The sequence below is a fragment of the Lepisosteus oculatus genome, chromosome 1 (genome assembly GCF_040954835.1).
Source record: "Lepisosteus oculatus isolate fLepOcu1 chromosome 1, fLepOcu1.hap2, whole genome shotgun sequence".
Taxonomy (NCBI): Eukaryota; Metazoa; Chordata; class Actinopteri; order Semionotiformes; family Lepisosteidae; genus Lepisosteus; species Lepisosteus oculatus.
In genome coordinates, this window is record NC_090696.1 from 61,870,847 (window position 1) to 61,885,114 (window position 14,268).

At 38.1% G+C, this 14,268-nt stretch overlaps 1 protein-coding gene across 1 annotated transcript; it reads right to left on the reverse strand.

The window, feature by feature from the left end:
• Window positions 1–1,701: 1,701 nt before the first annotated feature.
• LOC102685513 (alcohol dehydrogenase class-3) lies at window positions 1,702–12,289 on the reverse strand. Its single transcript, XM_006629810.3, has 9 exons — window positions 12,228–12,289; window positions 10,648–10,749; window positions 9,375–9,516; window positions 8,413–8,500; window positions 7,525–7,744; window positions 5,173–5,433; window positions 3,838–3,973; window positions 2,965–3,103; window positions 1,702–1,879 (listed from the first exon to the last, which is right to left on the reverse strand). The coding sequence occupies exons 1-9, from the start codon at window positions 12,243–12,245 to the stop codon at window positions 1,855–1,857; spliced, it is 1,131 nt and encodes a 376-aa protein (XP_006629873.1). The 5' UTR covers window positions 12,246–12,289; the 3' UTR covers window positions 1,702–1,854.
• Between the last annotated feature and the right edge of the window lie 1,979 nt (window positions 12,290–14,268).

Here is a 14,268-nt window from a genome sequence, read left to right on the forward strand (position 1 = left end):
AACCACAAAAGAAATGTCTCAGTACGTTGGAACATTCATAAAACCTTCAAACATGATGAGGTTTATAATGCATGGGAGGTTTGATATTGAAACTGGGAAACTATCCAACCTTTCAACAAATGTTGATTTCACATTTGGAAAATGCAAGGTTTTAGGTTAGTCTCTGTTAATATGACTATACCAACAGCAAACTGTCAAGGAGAACCATTAGAGATGAGTGTAGCTAATCAACATGATGTCCTTGAAAAGAGAATTTCCTGCTACATACACATGACATTTTTAGATACAGTATTATCAGTTTGTAAACCTTGATTTTTTTTAATTAAAATAATCTGATTTTAAATCCATGTGCAGTGTAACTATTAAATTATGAAATGCACTAAAATGTCAAGCCCTTGTGTTTTTTGTTCTATTGGAAAAACTCCAGATACTACAGGCATGTAGTGCTCTCAGAAACCATGATAAACATCTTCATAAGATTTGATTAGTATTAAAACTTGCTAGTATTCCATTAAAAAAAAAAAGATTCTGTACAGATGCTGAAGCAACCTCTGTCAAGATCACGTGGTGATGGGACCCAGGCTCAGACCCACGACACTTGGATAACTGAGCTGAACACAGGCAAGCACTTCTGCTGGTGGAGCCGGTGGGCAAAACGGTATAGTTCCCTACTTCTGTGAACCAAGTTATGTTTTATGAATTAGAACCCAAGCAGTGCAAATTGATCCTAAATACTTAAAAATATATTATGACCATTTAGAATCTCAAAAGGCATTGCTTTACACTTGTAAAGCAACACTTCTTGTAATTTACTCAGAGTTACACTACCTTATCTCCTCCCAGTTGGAAATTTGTGTTTGCTAGTTTTCTTCGGAATTTACACTGTAATACACCTTATTTAACGATACTGAAGTTACACCATTGGATAACTCACGTTCATAGACACTGCACATCTAAGATATTCCATTATTTTAATTAATTGACCTTGAGCTTCACGGAAACATTTTGAAACCCTATAAGGGTCATATACCCTTGTCAATGACCCTATATATATTAACATGTTTGTAATTGCACATAATCTGCATAAAACAATTGTAGTTTCTGAACATTCCAGCATGCAAAATTCTCAGCACTTGGTACAATTGTCAGAATTAATGCATATTTTGACCTCACTTGTTTCATTTAGTCCAACCAAAATGTCTATTTTAAAACCATTCAACACTATATAGTATGAACTTCACTAAAGTGCCAGTCACTAAATCTGAGAAACATAAAATGTACTTTCCCTTAGCCAGAAAACACCTTAAATGAATTAATAGTGGGAGCTGTAATTCAATTATGAACTAAAAATCACCTGTAGTGGTGGCTTTTACTTTTTACATCTAAAGGATTCATAATACTTGGTATTGATACATTCAGTCACTGAATAGGAAATAAACATTTGTATTCAGTGGCTGGCCTTTTTCAAAGTGAAACTTGAAACTACAATTTAAGCTGTTGCTTCAGCAGGATTCAAATAACATGAAAGTTGCAAACAGCATTTAGCCCCACTTTGGTCTCTGTAGTGTAGCAGATAAGAAACATGGGTTGTAATGAGAGGAAAAAAAAAAAGTTTGACAATCTAGAAAACGTCAATGATCCAACATCTTTTTTTTTTAAATCAATTTTATTTTAGTTTTAAGCAAAATGCTGATATAACACAACATTGTTAGTCACTTTGCAGGAAGCAGGGACTTTTTGAACTACTGTTTGAGTGCATTTTAGTTGAGTTGACTCCCACACTGTTCAAATCATGGCTGCCGTGGCAGGATAAGGCACCTAAACTGCAAGCTGTGGCCTCTCCACAGTCCGGCTTCAGAATTTCAGGACAGCCCGAATGCTAGAAGTAGAACAAGAAAACTTTTAACTTGCCTAATGCATTTTTACTATAAAATATTTGGAAATACATAACCATTGCAATTCCGAAATATGGTTTAGTACTACTGCAGCACAAGGTGCAAGAACAATTACACATTTTTACAAGTATTAACTTTTGCAATTGCCCAGTCTAAAGATGATGAATGTCAAAATGCTAATGACTTTGGTTTTCTGAAGTGTCGATGAATATAATATTCCTATATTTTCTTATTCCTATAAATACCATTTTAACAAACTCAGAATAACAAGGGAATATTTGAATATACACATACACACATTTGCAAACTAATCAAGACAGAAAGCAAACCATGATCATGCTCTATAAATGTCCATAAAATAACTTTTAGAATGTCACAACATGTTTACCAAAAACAACTGTCAGTAAACTCAGTGTACTAACATCTGGATATACAGTCAAGAACATCTAGCAACCACATTTTTAGAAAAAACCTAGTCACAATTTACAGCACAATCCAAATGTACGCTAATGTGTCACAGATTCCACAGCTTACTGTCAATTGTTTGACTCTAGATTCCTTCATGATTCGAGTCATAAGTAAAACATTTCCACGTCACCATAATTGAGGCTTTTTAAATTGAAAAAACTGCCAATAACCTAATGCTTCTTAAGGAACATGTAGTGGGTAGGTAGTTACAATCAGGCTCTGACAATATCAATATCTGCAATTTAAAGAAAGGACATGGAAAAAAAAGTGTATATCATGGCAAGAATGTGAATGTACAACCGTAACAAGATATGCTAACTTCGTGACAGATATTTCAACAAAGTGTAAAACTGAAAAATAACTGAAAAATCAAAATCAAAATGGCAATTTTGGTGCCCATCACTCCTTGCTACCATGTGTCATGTTCACTGTAATGATCATGGCAGTGAATTAGGTATTGCTGTATAGTTTTCTTAACCTTGCAAACAAGAGGAGTGCATTTTAAATTTTAAATTAAGTTCTAGATAGCAAATGGTTATTCACTCCAGTTCTCCTCTTGCTTGGATGTAAAAGTTAAACAAAATCTTTAGAGTCACTTTACCTTTTTCCCGCATGCATGAGGTCAAAACCCTCATTGATTTTATCAAATGGCAAGGTGTGGGTCACAAATTCATCCACCTTCAGCTTCTTTGCCAAATAATCTTGGACCAGTTTAGGTACACTCTCCACACTCTTCCAGCCTGTACAGTGTGAACCACAAAACAGAGCATTAGCTGTGGAAGACCATCTTTGGCCTTATTTACACCTTTCAAGTCAGTCACCTTTGTGACCCTCCAAATACATCCACTCTCCATCATCAGACAGCCATCTTATCCTGGAAGACGTTGTGGCAAACCAGAGCCGGAAAGAGTGGACACAAGGTGAGAGTAGTAGTGGGTAGGTAGTTACGTCTCATATGGGATGCTAGTCCACTGTAGGGCAAATGCACATAGAATGTAGAGACTCCTATAAACCTAGTCAGCACATCTTTGAAATGTACGAACTACTAAGTACCAAACAGGCTAGATGAGCCAAATGGCTTCTTCTCATTTGTGACCTGACTTATATTCTTGCAACGTGTAAAAGCAAATACTTTAAATAGGCTCATTGTAAGTTGCCTCCATTTACCTTTTTCTGCACGAACATCAAGATATTGGGAATGTGATATAAATGTCTTTCATTTGGCAAAAATCTTGTATCTCAAGTTTTGCATAGCTGGTAATGAACACAAGTGACACCTTTATTGCATGGTGAACATTATAAAGCGTTGTTAAAATCTGTGAATGGAATAAGTTATTTAACAGCTTGATTCATTCTTTTTTAATCATTCATAGCCTGAACTGAAACATTCACATTGTAAATATGGTTAACCAGAGCAAGCATGTGTTCATTAAGGAATGCCTCCACAAGTGCGATTTTGCTGAAGACCTCTCACCTCCAAAGGCCGTTCCCTTCCAGGTGCGTCCTGTAACCAGCTGAAATGGGCGGGTGGAGATCTCTTGTCCTGACCCAGCCACTCCTATTATTACACTGGTTCCCCAACCTTTATGGCATGCCTCCAGAGCCGCTCTCTGGAACACATGGGAATGCTCATTTACCCCATTTCTTCTCCGAAACGATGTCCTTTTTACAAAGCAGTGCACAGGGTGTGAATTTGACCAATTTATTAACACAAAAATATACTCTTCTCTGTTGTGCACTACATGCTGTACAGCACCGCTAGGAAGAGATCAGTGGTTCATTTAGGGATTCAAATCATAATTCACTTGCAAATTAACTTCAGTTTGGGATTGGTTTCCTTCACTCCCGGAAAATTAAACTCAATGTGAGTTTCTTTTAAAGTGAATTCCATTTGGTATATCCCAAATATTTGGTTTACTTGCAGCTTGTGGCAGACACGAACATCTCAGGATAAAAAGCCGGCCATGGCCAGACTTGAACGTAATATTTGGGTATCCAATGATGTTTTACCGACGTAAACCTTAGTTGAATTTTCATTAAGCATCCATGCACTTTCCCCATCAAGGCATATAGGTACCATGTTCTTCATTTAAACTTTGGTTTATCTGGCACTTGTATCATGTAATTATGAAAGAATCATAAAGTACTGAAAAAGCCCTGTCCTTTCAGAGGAAATCTGTGAGGTAGATCTTGATTATATACCAACCTATCATCACAATTCACAGAAAGGCAATATTACAGAAGCATGCCTCTTCATAATGAGTCAATATCCATGTTGTCTTCCTAGACTAGATAATCATCCCTTACAGGCAATTATGAGTTGACATTTTTTACATTGAACAACCTAATTAAGGTTTGTGATTTTTAATAAAACCTTGTTTTGAATTTTAAAATGCACCATGCTTCAATATGTAGAAGCTGCAGTATTAAATCTTGTTGACATCAATGACATTTACATACCACTTTAATAAGGCCAGCAAAGCCCGTGAGCAGTCATCTCAAGAAACGTCCTTGGCGCTTTCTTTTTTTCTACAATTAAGTTTGGGATTTGGCGCGGTTCATTTCCAAGGGAAAGCATGAGATCAATTAAGGAATTAAATCGGAAATTCCACTGCAGGGATGGGACTACGAAGGTTGTAGCTGGAAGGCTAAGGGAAAACGCATTTCATTTTTACAATACGGCCAGAACACAGCCTTGTGCCCGCTGCTTTCCAAGATAAGTTCCAGCTCCTCTGCGACCCTGACTTGGAAGAAGGGATTAGAAATCGGATGGATGGATGGATGGATGGATGGTCTTGAGCATACTCACCATGATGCCCACATTGCCAATGCACTCAAAGGAGTAGTCCACCCCACCGTCGGTCAGCTCAATCAGCACCTCCTGGATGGGTTTGCTGTGGTCCTTGGGGTTGACGAACTCAGTGGCGCCGAACTCCTTGGCCTTCTCAAACTTGTCTTTGTTGATATCGATCCCAATGATCCTAGAGGCTCCTGCAGCCTTACAGCCCATCACCACAGCCAGACCTACAGCTCCCAGGCCAAAAACTGCACAGGTGGTGCCGGGCTCAACCTAAGAGCAAAATTAGAAGTGTCACATTTCCCAAAAGTACATGGGAGTCCTAATTTACCACAATATTCCATTTCATTTTCTGAAAGGTAAATAAAGCATTGGTCGTCATTTGATCTTCTTAAGCTCTGGACTTCAACTCTCATACATCTTGTGGTATTTATTTGGGTTCAGTCAGGGATAACTATGAGAAATTGTTTGCTTTGGTGTTGTGTAACTTTGAGTCCTTCATTTATGGCAAACAAACATTGTCCGTCTGTATACAAAAATTCACCTCTTCCCCTACATAAAGTCAACTAAAACATCTGCTCAATTCCAGCTACAGAAGATACTTGAAAAACTGGCATTCAACATCTTCCAAATTTCCTTTCTTAAATGCTGATCATTCCGAGTTAATTTTTGTTGTTGTTGCTGTATGAGGGGAAACTACAAATCACGTCAACATTACAGTATCAAACTTGATTAAAATATTTACTTTAGTACTTCAAGTACTGCTGTAAGAAAAATGCACGATAGCACGGCAGCTGAAATCATGCCAGAACATAGTTGCTTTCTGACTCAAGCACTTCTAAAGAAAAATGCTGGAGATGCCACAAATCCTGGAGAGATTTCTTTTTCATGAATGGAGAACAACCAGTGATGCATGACCAATCAGGTTTCAATAGTGTACCTGAACAGCCAGTCAGCACCTTTAATAAATAACACTAATAATTAAACAACCAAGGGTTTATACACCTCTCAGCTCCTCTCACCCATATCCCTAAAGTTTTTCACTATTATGGCAAAAGCCTTCATACTGTACAGAACAGCAAGAGTATGCCATGTTATTCCAAAATATAAAACAAACGTTTTTAGCAAACACCCAGACTTGTTTGCCTCCTCATTGGTTAAAACTGCCTGGAATTTTAGATTGCCTTATAATGTGAGAGGTATTCTATAAATATCCATCCTGATTATGAAGCTGGAATACAGCGTAATTTATATACTGTTACTTCAGTGGTAATCACTGTGGCATTATGGTTAACACCACACAGGGTCCAATTCCAGATTGGGGTGCCATTCTTTACAGAGTTTGCATATTGTCCCCATGTAAACATGGATTTTTGCCAGGTATAGCCATTTCCTTTCACATTCTGAAGACGTGCTGAATATGCTCTTACGTTAAACCTCTAAATTGTCCCAGTTTAAGTGTTTAAGTCCCTGCAACGCACCAGTGTTACTGTCTCCTCTGCTACCAGGATAAGGTCTGGGCTGCCAAAACTCTTACCAGCTTTCTGATAAGGAGGTAACAATAATGGAAACATTCAATGTTGAACAAACATTCAATCTTTGTTGTTCGTTCCAGACAGTGGCTATTTTTCATAGAACCTCCTCTGTTTTTCCAACAATGGAACAAAACGGAATAACAGCAGTCATGAAGTATTTGCACCTAAAAGTACAACTACACAAAACAACTAAAATAGCAGTTTTGACTGACTGCAATACCTTACATTTATGTAACACTTTTTATCCCAAAGCACTTCATATTTAGAATGTGACCTGGTCCACCCACCACTGAAGAGCACCACCTCAACCTGGGGGACACCTGACAGCCATTGCACACCAGCAGAGCCAGCAAGTAGACAAGCTGAACATGAGAGAAATTACTTCACTACTCAAATTAAGGTGGAGACGTAGTCAGGACAGTGAGGGTAACACCCCTATTCTTACAGTAAAATATTAGATCTTTAATGATCAAGTGGTCAGGACTTTGATTTAACATCTTATCTCAAGGACAACAGCTCATACAGCACAGCGTCCCACACACAATAAGGCACTGGTTTTGAAATTCTAACTAAAACAAAGACTTTCTGCTCTGCCAACAGAATATAGAATACACAGGTAGCCTGAGAATTCTCCCATCCTAGTCTTGCTTAGTCCATAGATGAGGTAATAACATTGCTGTTTCAGTCCTTTCAGATACAAATTCTGGCTCATGCTTCATAGTTAAGCCATACACATATGGGACACCCATTGTAAAAACTCAAATGAAACAATTAATCTAACACTTGACCATGGCAAGAGTCTATAGTTTGAAAGACAGCAGCCTCTCACCTTGGCAGTGTTGAGGGCTGCTCCATACCCAGTGGAGATGCCACAGCCCAGCAAGCAGACCTTGTCCAGGGGGGCAGACTCATCCACCTTGGCCAAAGAAATGTCAGCGACCACCGTATACTCAGAAAACGTGCTGGTGCCCATGAAGTGGAACACCTGCTTGCCTTTGCAGGTGAACCTGGAGGTTTTGTCAGGCATCAGACCCTGCCCCTGGGTGACCCTGTCCAGAAAAGGCAAAACAGAGCAGACAATGCATGTTGGCTAATTCTGCAACACTTGACAAGGAAGGACACACATCCCAGGAAGAGGAGATATTTTTTCATAGGTTCTCATTTTTTTAGCATCTTCAATGTCCTTGCTTGATTTGGGCAGTCTAAGCACTTTTGTATAATGCGTGTTGACTTTTTACAACTGGTTATCTCCTCTGTTACTACAATAACTGGGATAAGAGGCTTCCCAGTACACAGACAACTGATACAGAGTGAAAGCTAAAGGGTTGTCATCTTCAAATTCAAAACAGTAATCATTTTTCCATTAGTACTGGATTTTTTTAATTAAAAAAATGAATTTTAAAGTCTTGTGAATCCAATGTATAGGTCACTTTGAGGTATTAAGCTGAAAGATGTTTTCACAATGTTCTCTTCTTTACTTCAGTTATTTCTGAGATTAAAATACTATTCCATTACTTTTGATGTTTAAACAGCTGGAAAGTAATGGTGGTTTACGTGCCCCTTATCTACAGTATATGACAGCAGTTGTCATCAAATATTTTAAAGCAGAACTTGAGAAATGGTAAAATAAAAAAAAATCTTATTTAGATTCCCGAATCAGATGTTCCACACTGCAAATTTCCAGTCATCATGAGTATACAGTTAAAGGCCGGTTTACCTTATCTTCTGACACAGATTGGTTTTCGGGTTTTTGCAGAACTTGCACTCTCCACATTGAGGAATATACAAGGGGATGACTTTGTCTCCTTAAAAAAAGCCAAATAATTTTAGGACATTCCTAGAGATGGAAATGTGAGAACAGTCAGGATTCTTTGTCACATACTATAGAAACTTTTTGACTAAGTCAGCTACATTCAAAATTAAATATCTTCGTAGATAACCTTCACACTACAGTATACCATACTGAGTAGCACAGGATGAGTCCTAAGGTGCCAAGGTGGTGAACAAGCCACTCTAAATTACTGGAGTATTCAAAACTGTGACTGAGAGCATTGACTGTGCATCTGATTGCCTCATGGCAAACTAGTGAGCATTACAGATCAGGGAGCTCTTCCACACTGTTTGAAATGATCCATATAGTATGTGCATGATTATCAGTGGCTTTTTAAAGACATTTTGGCTGGTGATAGACTGACCAGTCACATACAAATCCTCCATATATGCCCAGGAAAGGTCACCTTCTGCCCACTTTGTTTACCTTGGCACTGCACTGCTCTCCACATCTTTTGATAACGCCTCCTTGGATCGCAAATTAAAACACACAAACACCAGTAGCACTTTAAGTTTTGGGAACACCTGCTCATTTAGCCAAAACAACCCATAAGGAAAAAGCTTTAATAACAATTCGTTCAGTGTATTTTATATATTCTGAATAGTGCTATATGCCATTTTTTTTTTGCAGCCTCCAATTACTCTCAAGCAGAAACAACAGATCACCTCCCTGTGTTTACTATATGGACTTAAATGTACTTAAAACATAGTAGTAGGTAGATTTCTTTCTTCAAAGGTCACAAGCATACAAAACATTTTTCTGCCCAATGTAAATTACAGAAACTATAAAGGGGAACCTTCTGGAACATGGTTAACAGAAAGTGTTTGGAACTTCCGGGATTATCCCACCTGGTTTGAATCTGGTCACTCCTTCTCCAACACTCTCCACAATCCCACCCCCTTCGTGCCCCAGAATCACAGGGAAGAGCCCTTCAGGATCGGCTCCACTCAGAGTGTAGGCATCAGTGTGACACACTCCAGTGGCGATCAGCTACAAGACAGCCCGTCACAGACCCGTCATTTACTCTGCCATGAACAGCACAACCAAACGTATAAATAAAATAACACATTTGTAAATTTACTCTTCCAGTCCTGAAATATTTTGCTGAAAGGGAGAAAAAAGTAACAGCTTTGCTTACAGCTAAGGTATTTATGAACTGCGATACCAAAATATACAATGATTTAACTTATAAAGCCATTGAAACAGTACAGAAAATTTAGTATTGTGATTTTAGTGGCTCTTAGGGAATATTTACAGTTGTACTTCTGCTTACTTGTATACAGTCACAGAAAGCAACATGAAAAGCAAGTAATTTATCATGAATTCTGTTACTCAGAACTTATGACTCACACAGGAACTCATTAATTGGATTTTACAGTTCTTTAAATAGATACTGCCAAAGGTGGTACACAATGTAAATATTATATACTGTAGAACATGTTCGTAAGGTAATACATCATGTAACCGATGGTCTCCTACCATGTCTCTTGTGGTCTGAGAAAATCTGAAGAAGTTTGATTGGCAGGCCTAAGACGGCTTTTCTTTATTAAATATAATATATTGTACCTGCATATACTCTCAAGGTGACAATAACTTGTTATAAAATTAACACATTTTATGACAAGAAGACCCGTGTGTGTGTGAGTGTGAGTGAGACTTAACCTATGACAGACTGTCAAATGAGCATCATTTATATATTACTAAATTACTCCATGTATGGAATACATGGAGTAATTTCGTAATATATAAATGATGCTTAAGGAATACAATGCTAATCCTTTTTGTAACTAGAAAACAAAAATAACTGCACCTCAGCAGACTGGTGTATTTCCTCCCACCCATTTCTCTTTAATGACAAAAAGCAACTAGGAATCGTGCAAGGCGGCAACATAAAAAGTACAGGAGAATTCCAATGTGCAGCTCCGTGATTAGCCAGTTCCTCTTACATGATTTATCATGTCCACTACATGGTCCCACTTAGAGGTGGGGTTTTTTTTGGACACGTTTACAAACAGTGTCATAACTAAATTCTCAGTTAGGAGGCCCCTGTTATGTTAATCACGGAATCTGTTAAGTGAAAATTCATTCCAAGGCAATCCATTAGGAAATGCGAGTAGTTACCTTAATGCGAACTTCATGAGCCTTGGGCGGAGCGACTTCCACCTCCTCGATGGACAGGGGTTTCCCAGCCTCCCAAGCGACAGCAGCCTTGCATTTAATGACCTAAAAATCATTTCAGACATGCGAATAATTTTGCTGCACCCAGACTTTCTTTGAGATGTTACGGTTTGCAAAGCAACTTTACGTTCATTTAAAAAACATTTAAAAATCTCACCTTTGGTACTATATTATATTTCTTCAAGCATATCAGAAGTGCATTAAATAAATTTCGGGGTTGTACTTTCAAAGGCACATCAAACTTCACAATGCCGTAAGAATGTGTACGAATTAATCCATCAATTTGTATAAGGAAATTAAAGACGCCAATGCACAACATAGGAGAGGAATAAAATTCTTAATTCACATAAGGACATTTGGTTTACTAACTGGTTTTAAAAATTGATTTAAAATTACCAATACTGTCATTTTCACTTAATTAAATGCGATACTTTGAAACCTTCATACAAACTCAGTGCATTACATTAACTATCCCCAGTCGACTTTGTGTTAACAATCCTAATTTAAACCCGTATAGTGAGAACCCATTCCATACCATGGAAAAATGTTGTAGAGAGGAGATATAGTGTAAATAGTTTGAGAAAATACGGTACTCAGCGTCTCTCTATTTGCCAAATCATGCGATTGCACAACTTCTGTCTCTACAACTTTCAAGGCAGTACAGACCCCTGTACTGTTCCATAACTGAAAATACTAATGCAACATGTAGAATATTGCTAATAATGTTCATGTCTCTGGTATAAATGACATGAAGTGAATTAACAGACATGCATTTTCCTTTATAAAAAGTTGTCGCCCTTTTAATTTATGCCAAAGGGATTTTATGCAACTGTAATTAAAATAGATGCGTTTACATCCGTTAACTTCAACGCATGAACAATGTTCTCTTGGCTTTCACAGAGGAAATAAATATTATTTTCTAAACACGCCTAGAGCAATTCTACCCTGTTAATCGCTGCGAACAAAACAGTTGAAATCGAACAAAACACAATTGTCAATTAATTTAACTTATATGAATAAAATAACAATGATACAAGGTTTACAATTGCTTAGTAAATACTCTGGACTGAATGTACACGTATTACAGATAATCCAAAACTCATAAAGTACTGAAGAATACTTGTGTCAAGTTCAGGTTCAACATCTATTTTTACAGTATACAGTATATAACAGCCCTCTTTGCGTTAAACTTTTAAATGTACTGTACTAGGCCGTGGCAACCTTTTTCATGTAAATAGCATTGCAAATATAAGTCAGATGACCAAATCTGAACTCTGATCTGTACGATTTCTTTCTGTTGTATTAAAATGCGCCCATTTAAAACGGTATCTCTTTGAACCTACTTGCCAAGGCAACCACATTTTGGATAACCGTCTTCTCCCCAATACAACCGCTTGCAAGAACATTAAATATTTCGCTAAAGTGAGCATATTTTTCATGCAAAATGTACATAAATTATCGGCAAAGCCTTATTTGTCGAGAGTGAGTTTTTTTTGCAAAGAATAAAGACAAACCCCACTCACTTTGCCAGCAGTCTCCATGTTCCTTCTCCCTCAGCAAGAGACTCGAAGCAGCTCCCGGGAATCTGTATAAATCAATAACAAACCAATCAAATTGCAGATTTAGAAAGCAACAGGAAACTTGAAGAAGAGCACGGTTTACCTGTTTCGTGCTGACATACAACTAATCAAAACGTAGTGGTTTTGTTTTATCATACTGATGCTGTGATAACTGTAGCAGTCTAGTTTTTTTATTCAGTCATATTTAGAGAAATGTTTGATTTATATAAAAAATAAAACACGGTGTGTGTATAGCTGAAATTTGAATAAGTCATTTGAGGTCCTTCACTCTTTTTCAAATGGCCGACCAAAACGGTCCCATTGAGCAGATTGTCGAGTCATCTGGAGCTGTTTCAGGACTAGTAGGAAAAATATCTGATCAATGGGTTTAGTGGTACTAAACAGTATAACTAACAGACACTTACATGCCAAGTTTTTGATTAGTTATTTCATTACAGTTAAATCTTTGCATATAGGAGCAAAACTACTTCACACAAAGTACATAAAGCCACCTGGGTGATAATGTGCCACCACTCTACAGCCGATCACGTGAGGCGAGATATTGTATTGCTTAATGTAACTGCCACTTTGTTACGATGAGTGACTGTTCAATAAACCCTGAAATAGATAACTTGCAAATCCAATAGGAAAATCAGTATTAAGAATATAAGAACTGTTAATAGAACATCATTTGGCCCATGTAGTTCTTTTGAATACTAAAAGCAAATTAATCTGAACATGTCATCTAAATGTTTTGTGAAAGAAATCAGCTGCCAACTTTGATAACATGGCTGGAAAGCTTGTTATAGACTTTCACAACCCTCTGCACATAATGTGCCTCCTATGCTCAGTTATAAATGCATTTCCCTTTAGTTTCTATTTCTGTACTGCGATTTATGTTACATGGTTGATTCTGAAGGACTCTTGTTTTGACTAAGTCACTGCCTTTGATGACTTGAATGTTAAAAGTTACGGCCTCCTCATTCAAAAGGATCCCAAAACAGTTTAAACTGAAGAGAGAATCCATTTCATCCACTAGTGAAGTACAGCACCTAACAAGGGTGACACACAACAGCTGTTCTGTAGGCAGCCCAACTTCAAAGCAGATCATGCAGAGAACTGGGAAATTACTTTACTAATTGAGCAAACCCAAAGCAGAATACTGCCAGAATGCTGGGGATAACACCTCAGTATTTAGTAACAGTGCCATAGGGATTTTTAACAATGACTTTGTTTTACATCTCATCTGAAGTATGGTACCTGCAGTTGAGAGGTGCAGTGGCTCTGTGGCTAAGGATCTGTGCCTGTGGCTTGAAGGTTGCTAGTTTGTATCCTTTGGCCAGAAGAGGGATCCTACTCCGTTGGGCCCCTGAGCAAGGCCCTTAACCCTAACTGCTCCAGGGGCACTATATAAATGTCTGCCCCTGCACTCTGACCCCAAGCTTCTCTCCCTGTCTGTGTGTCTCATGGAGAGTAAGTTGGGGTATGTGAAAAGACAAATGCAAGAAAATGTATATGGCCAGTAAAGTGATCTGTTCACAGTGTTCCCAGTTCCAATGTAGTAAACAGTGTGAAGTGTGGTCCAGAAGGTGGTCAAGAGTGCCACCTACAGGTACCCCACCCTAATTACAGCAGGAATCTGATTTTCCTTGGAGGTCTCCCAACCCCTCACTCACCAGGCCCAGCTTTCCTTAGCTTCTGAGATCTAACATGATCAGACTACATGACTAAAGAGTAAGTGAATGTATCTAGTTGATTATCTCTGAATTGATTCCAGAGCACCAATCTATTGGTTCTGATCAGGGGAGAGACATACTGTAGGCTACAGGTGTACTGGATCTATGAAACAATGCCTTTTTTGCACTGGTGATGATGGGGGGGATCATGAATGAAGGAGGGCTTCAGGACTTCAAATTATGAAATTTTGCCAAGAGTATCACTGCAAGTGTTGGAATTTATTTAAGTGTCTCGTCTTTATCGTATTTGTAATAATGATGTCCTGAAA

Excerpts from the sequence above, each read along its gene's own strand:
- LOC102685513 (XM_006629810.3), bottom strand. Across the intron at positions 8,501-9,374 it reads AGTGACCAGATTCAAACCAG|GAGACAAAGTCATCCCCTTG; the intron begins GTGGGATAATCC and ends GCTTTTTTTAAG. Across the intron at positions 3,974-5,172 it reads TTGGCAATGTGGGCATCATG|AGAGCGGCTCTGGAGGCATG; the intron begins GTGAGTATGCTC and ends CATGTGTTCCAG.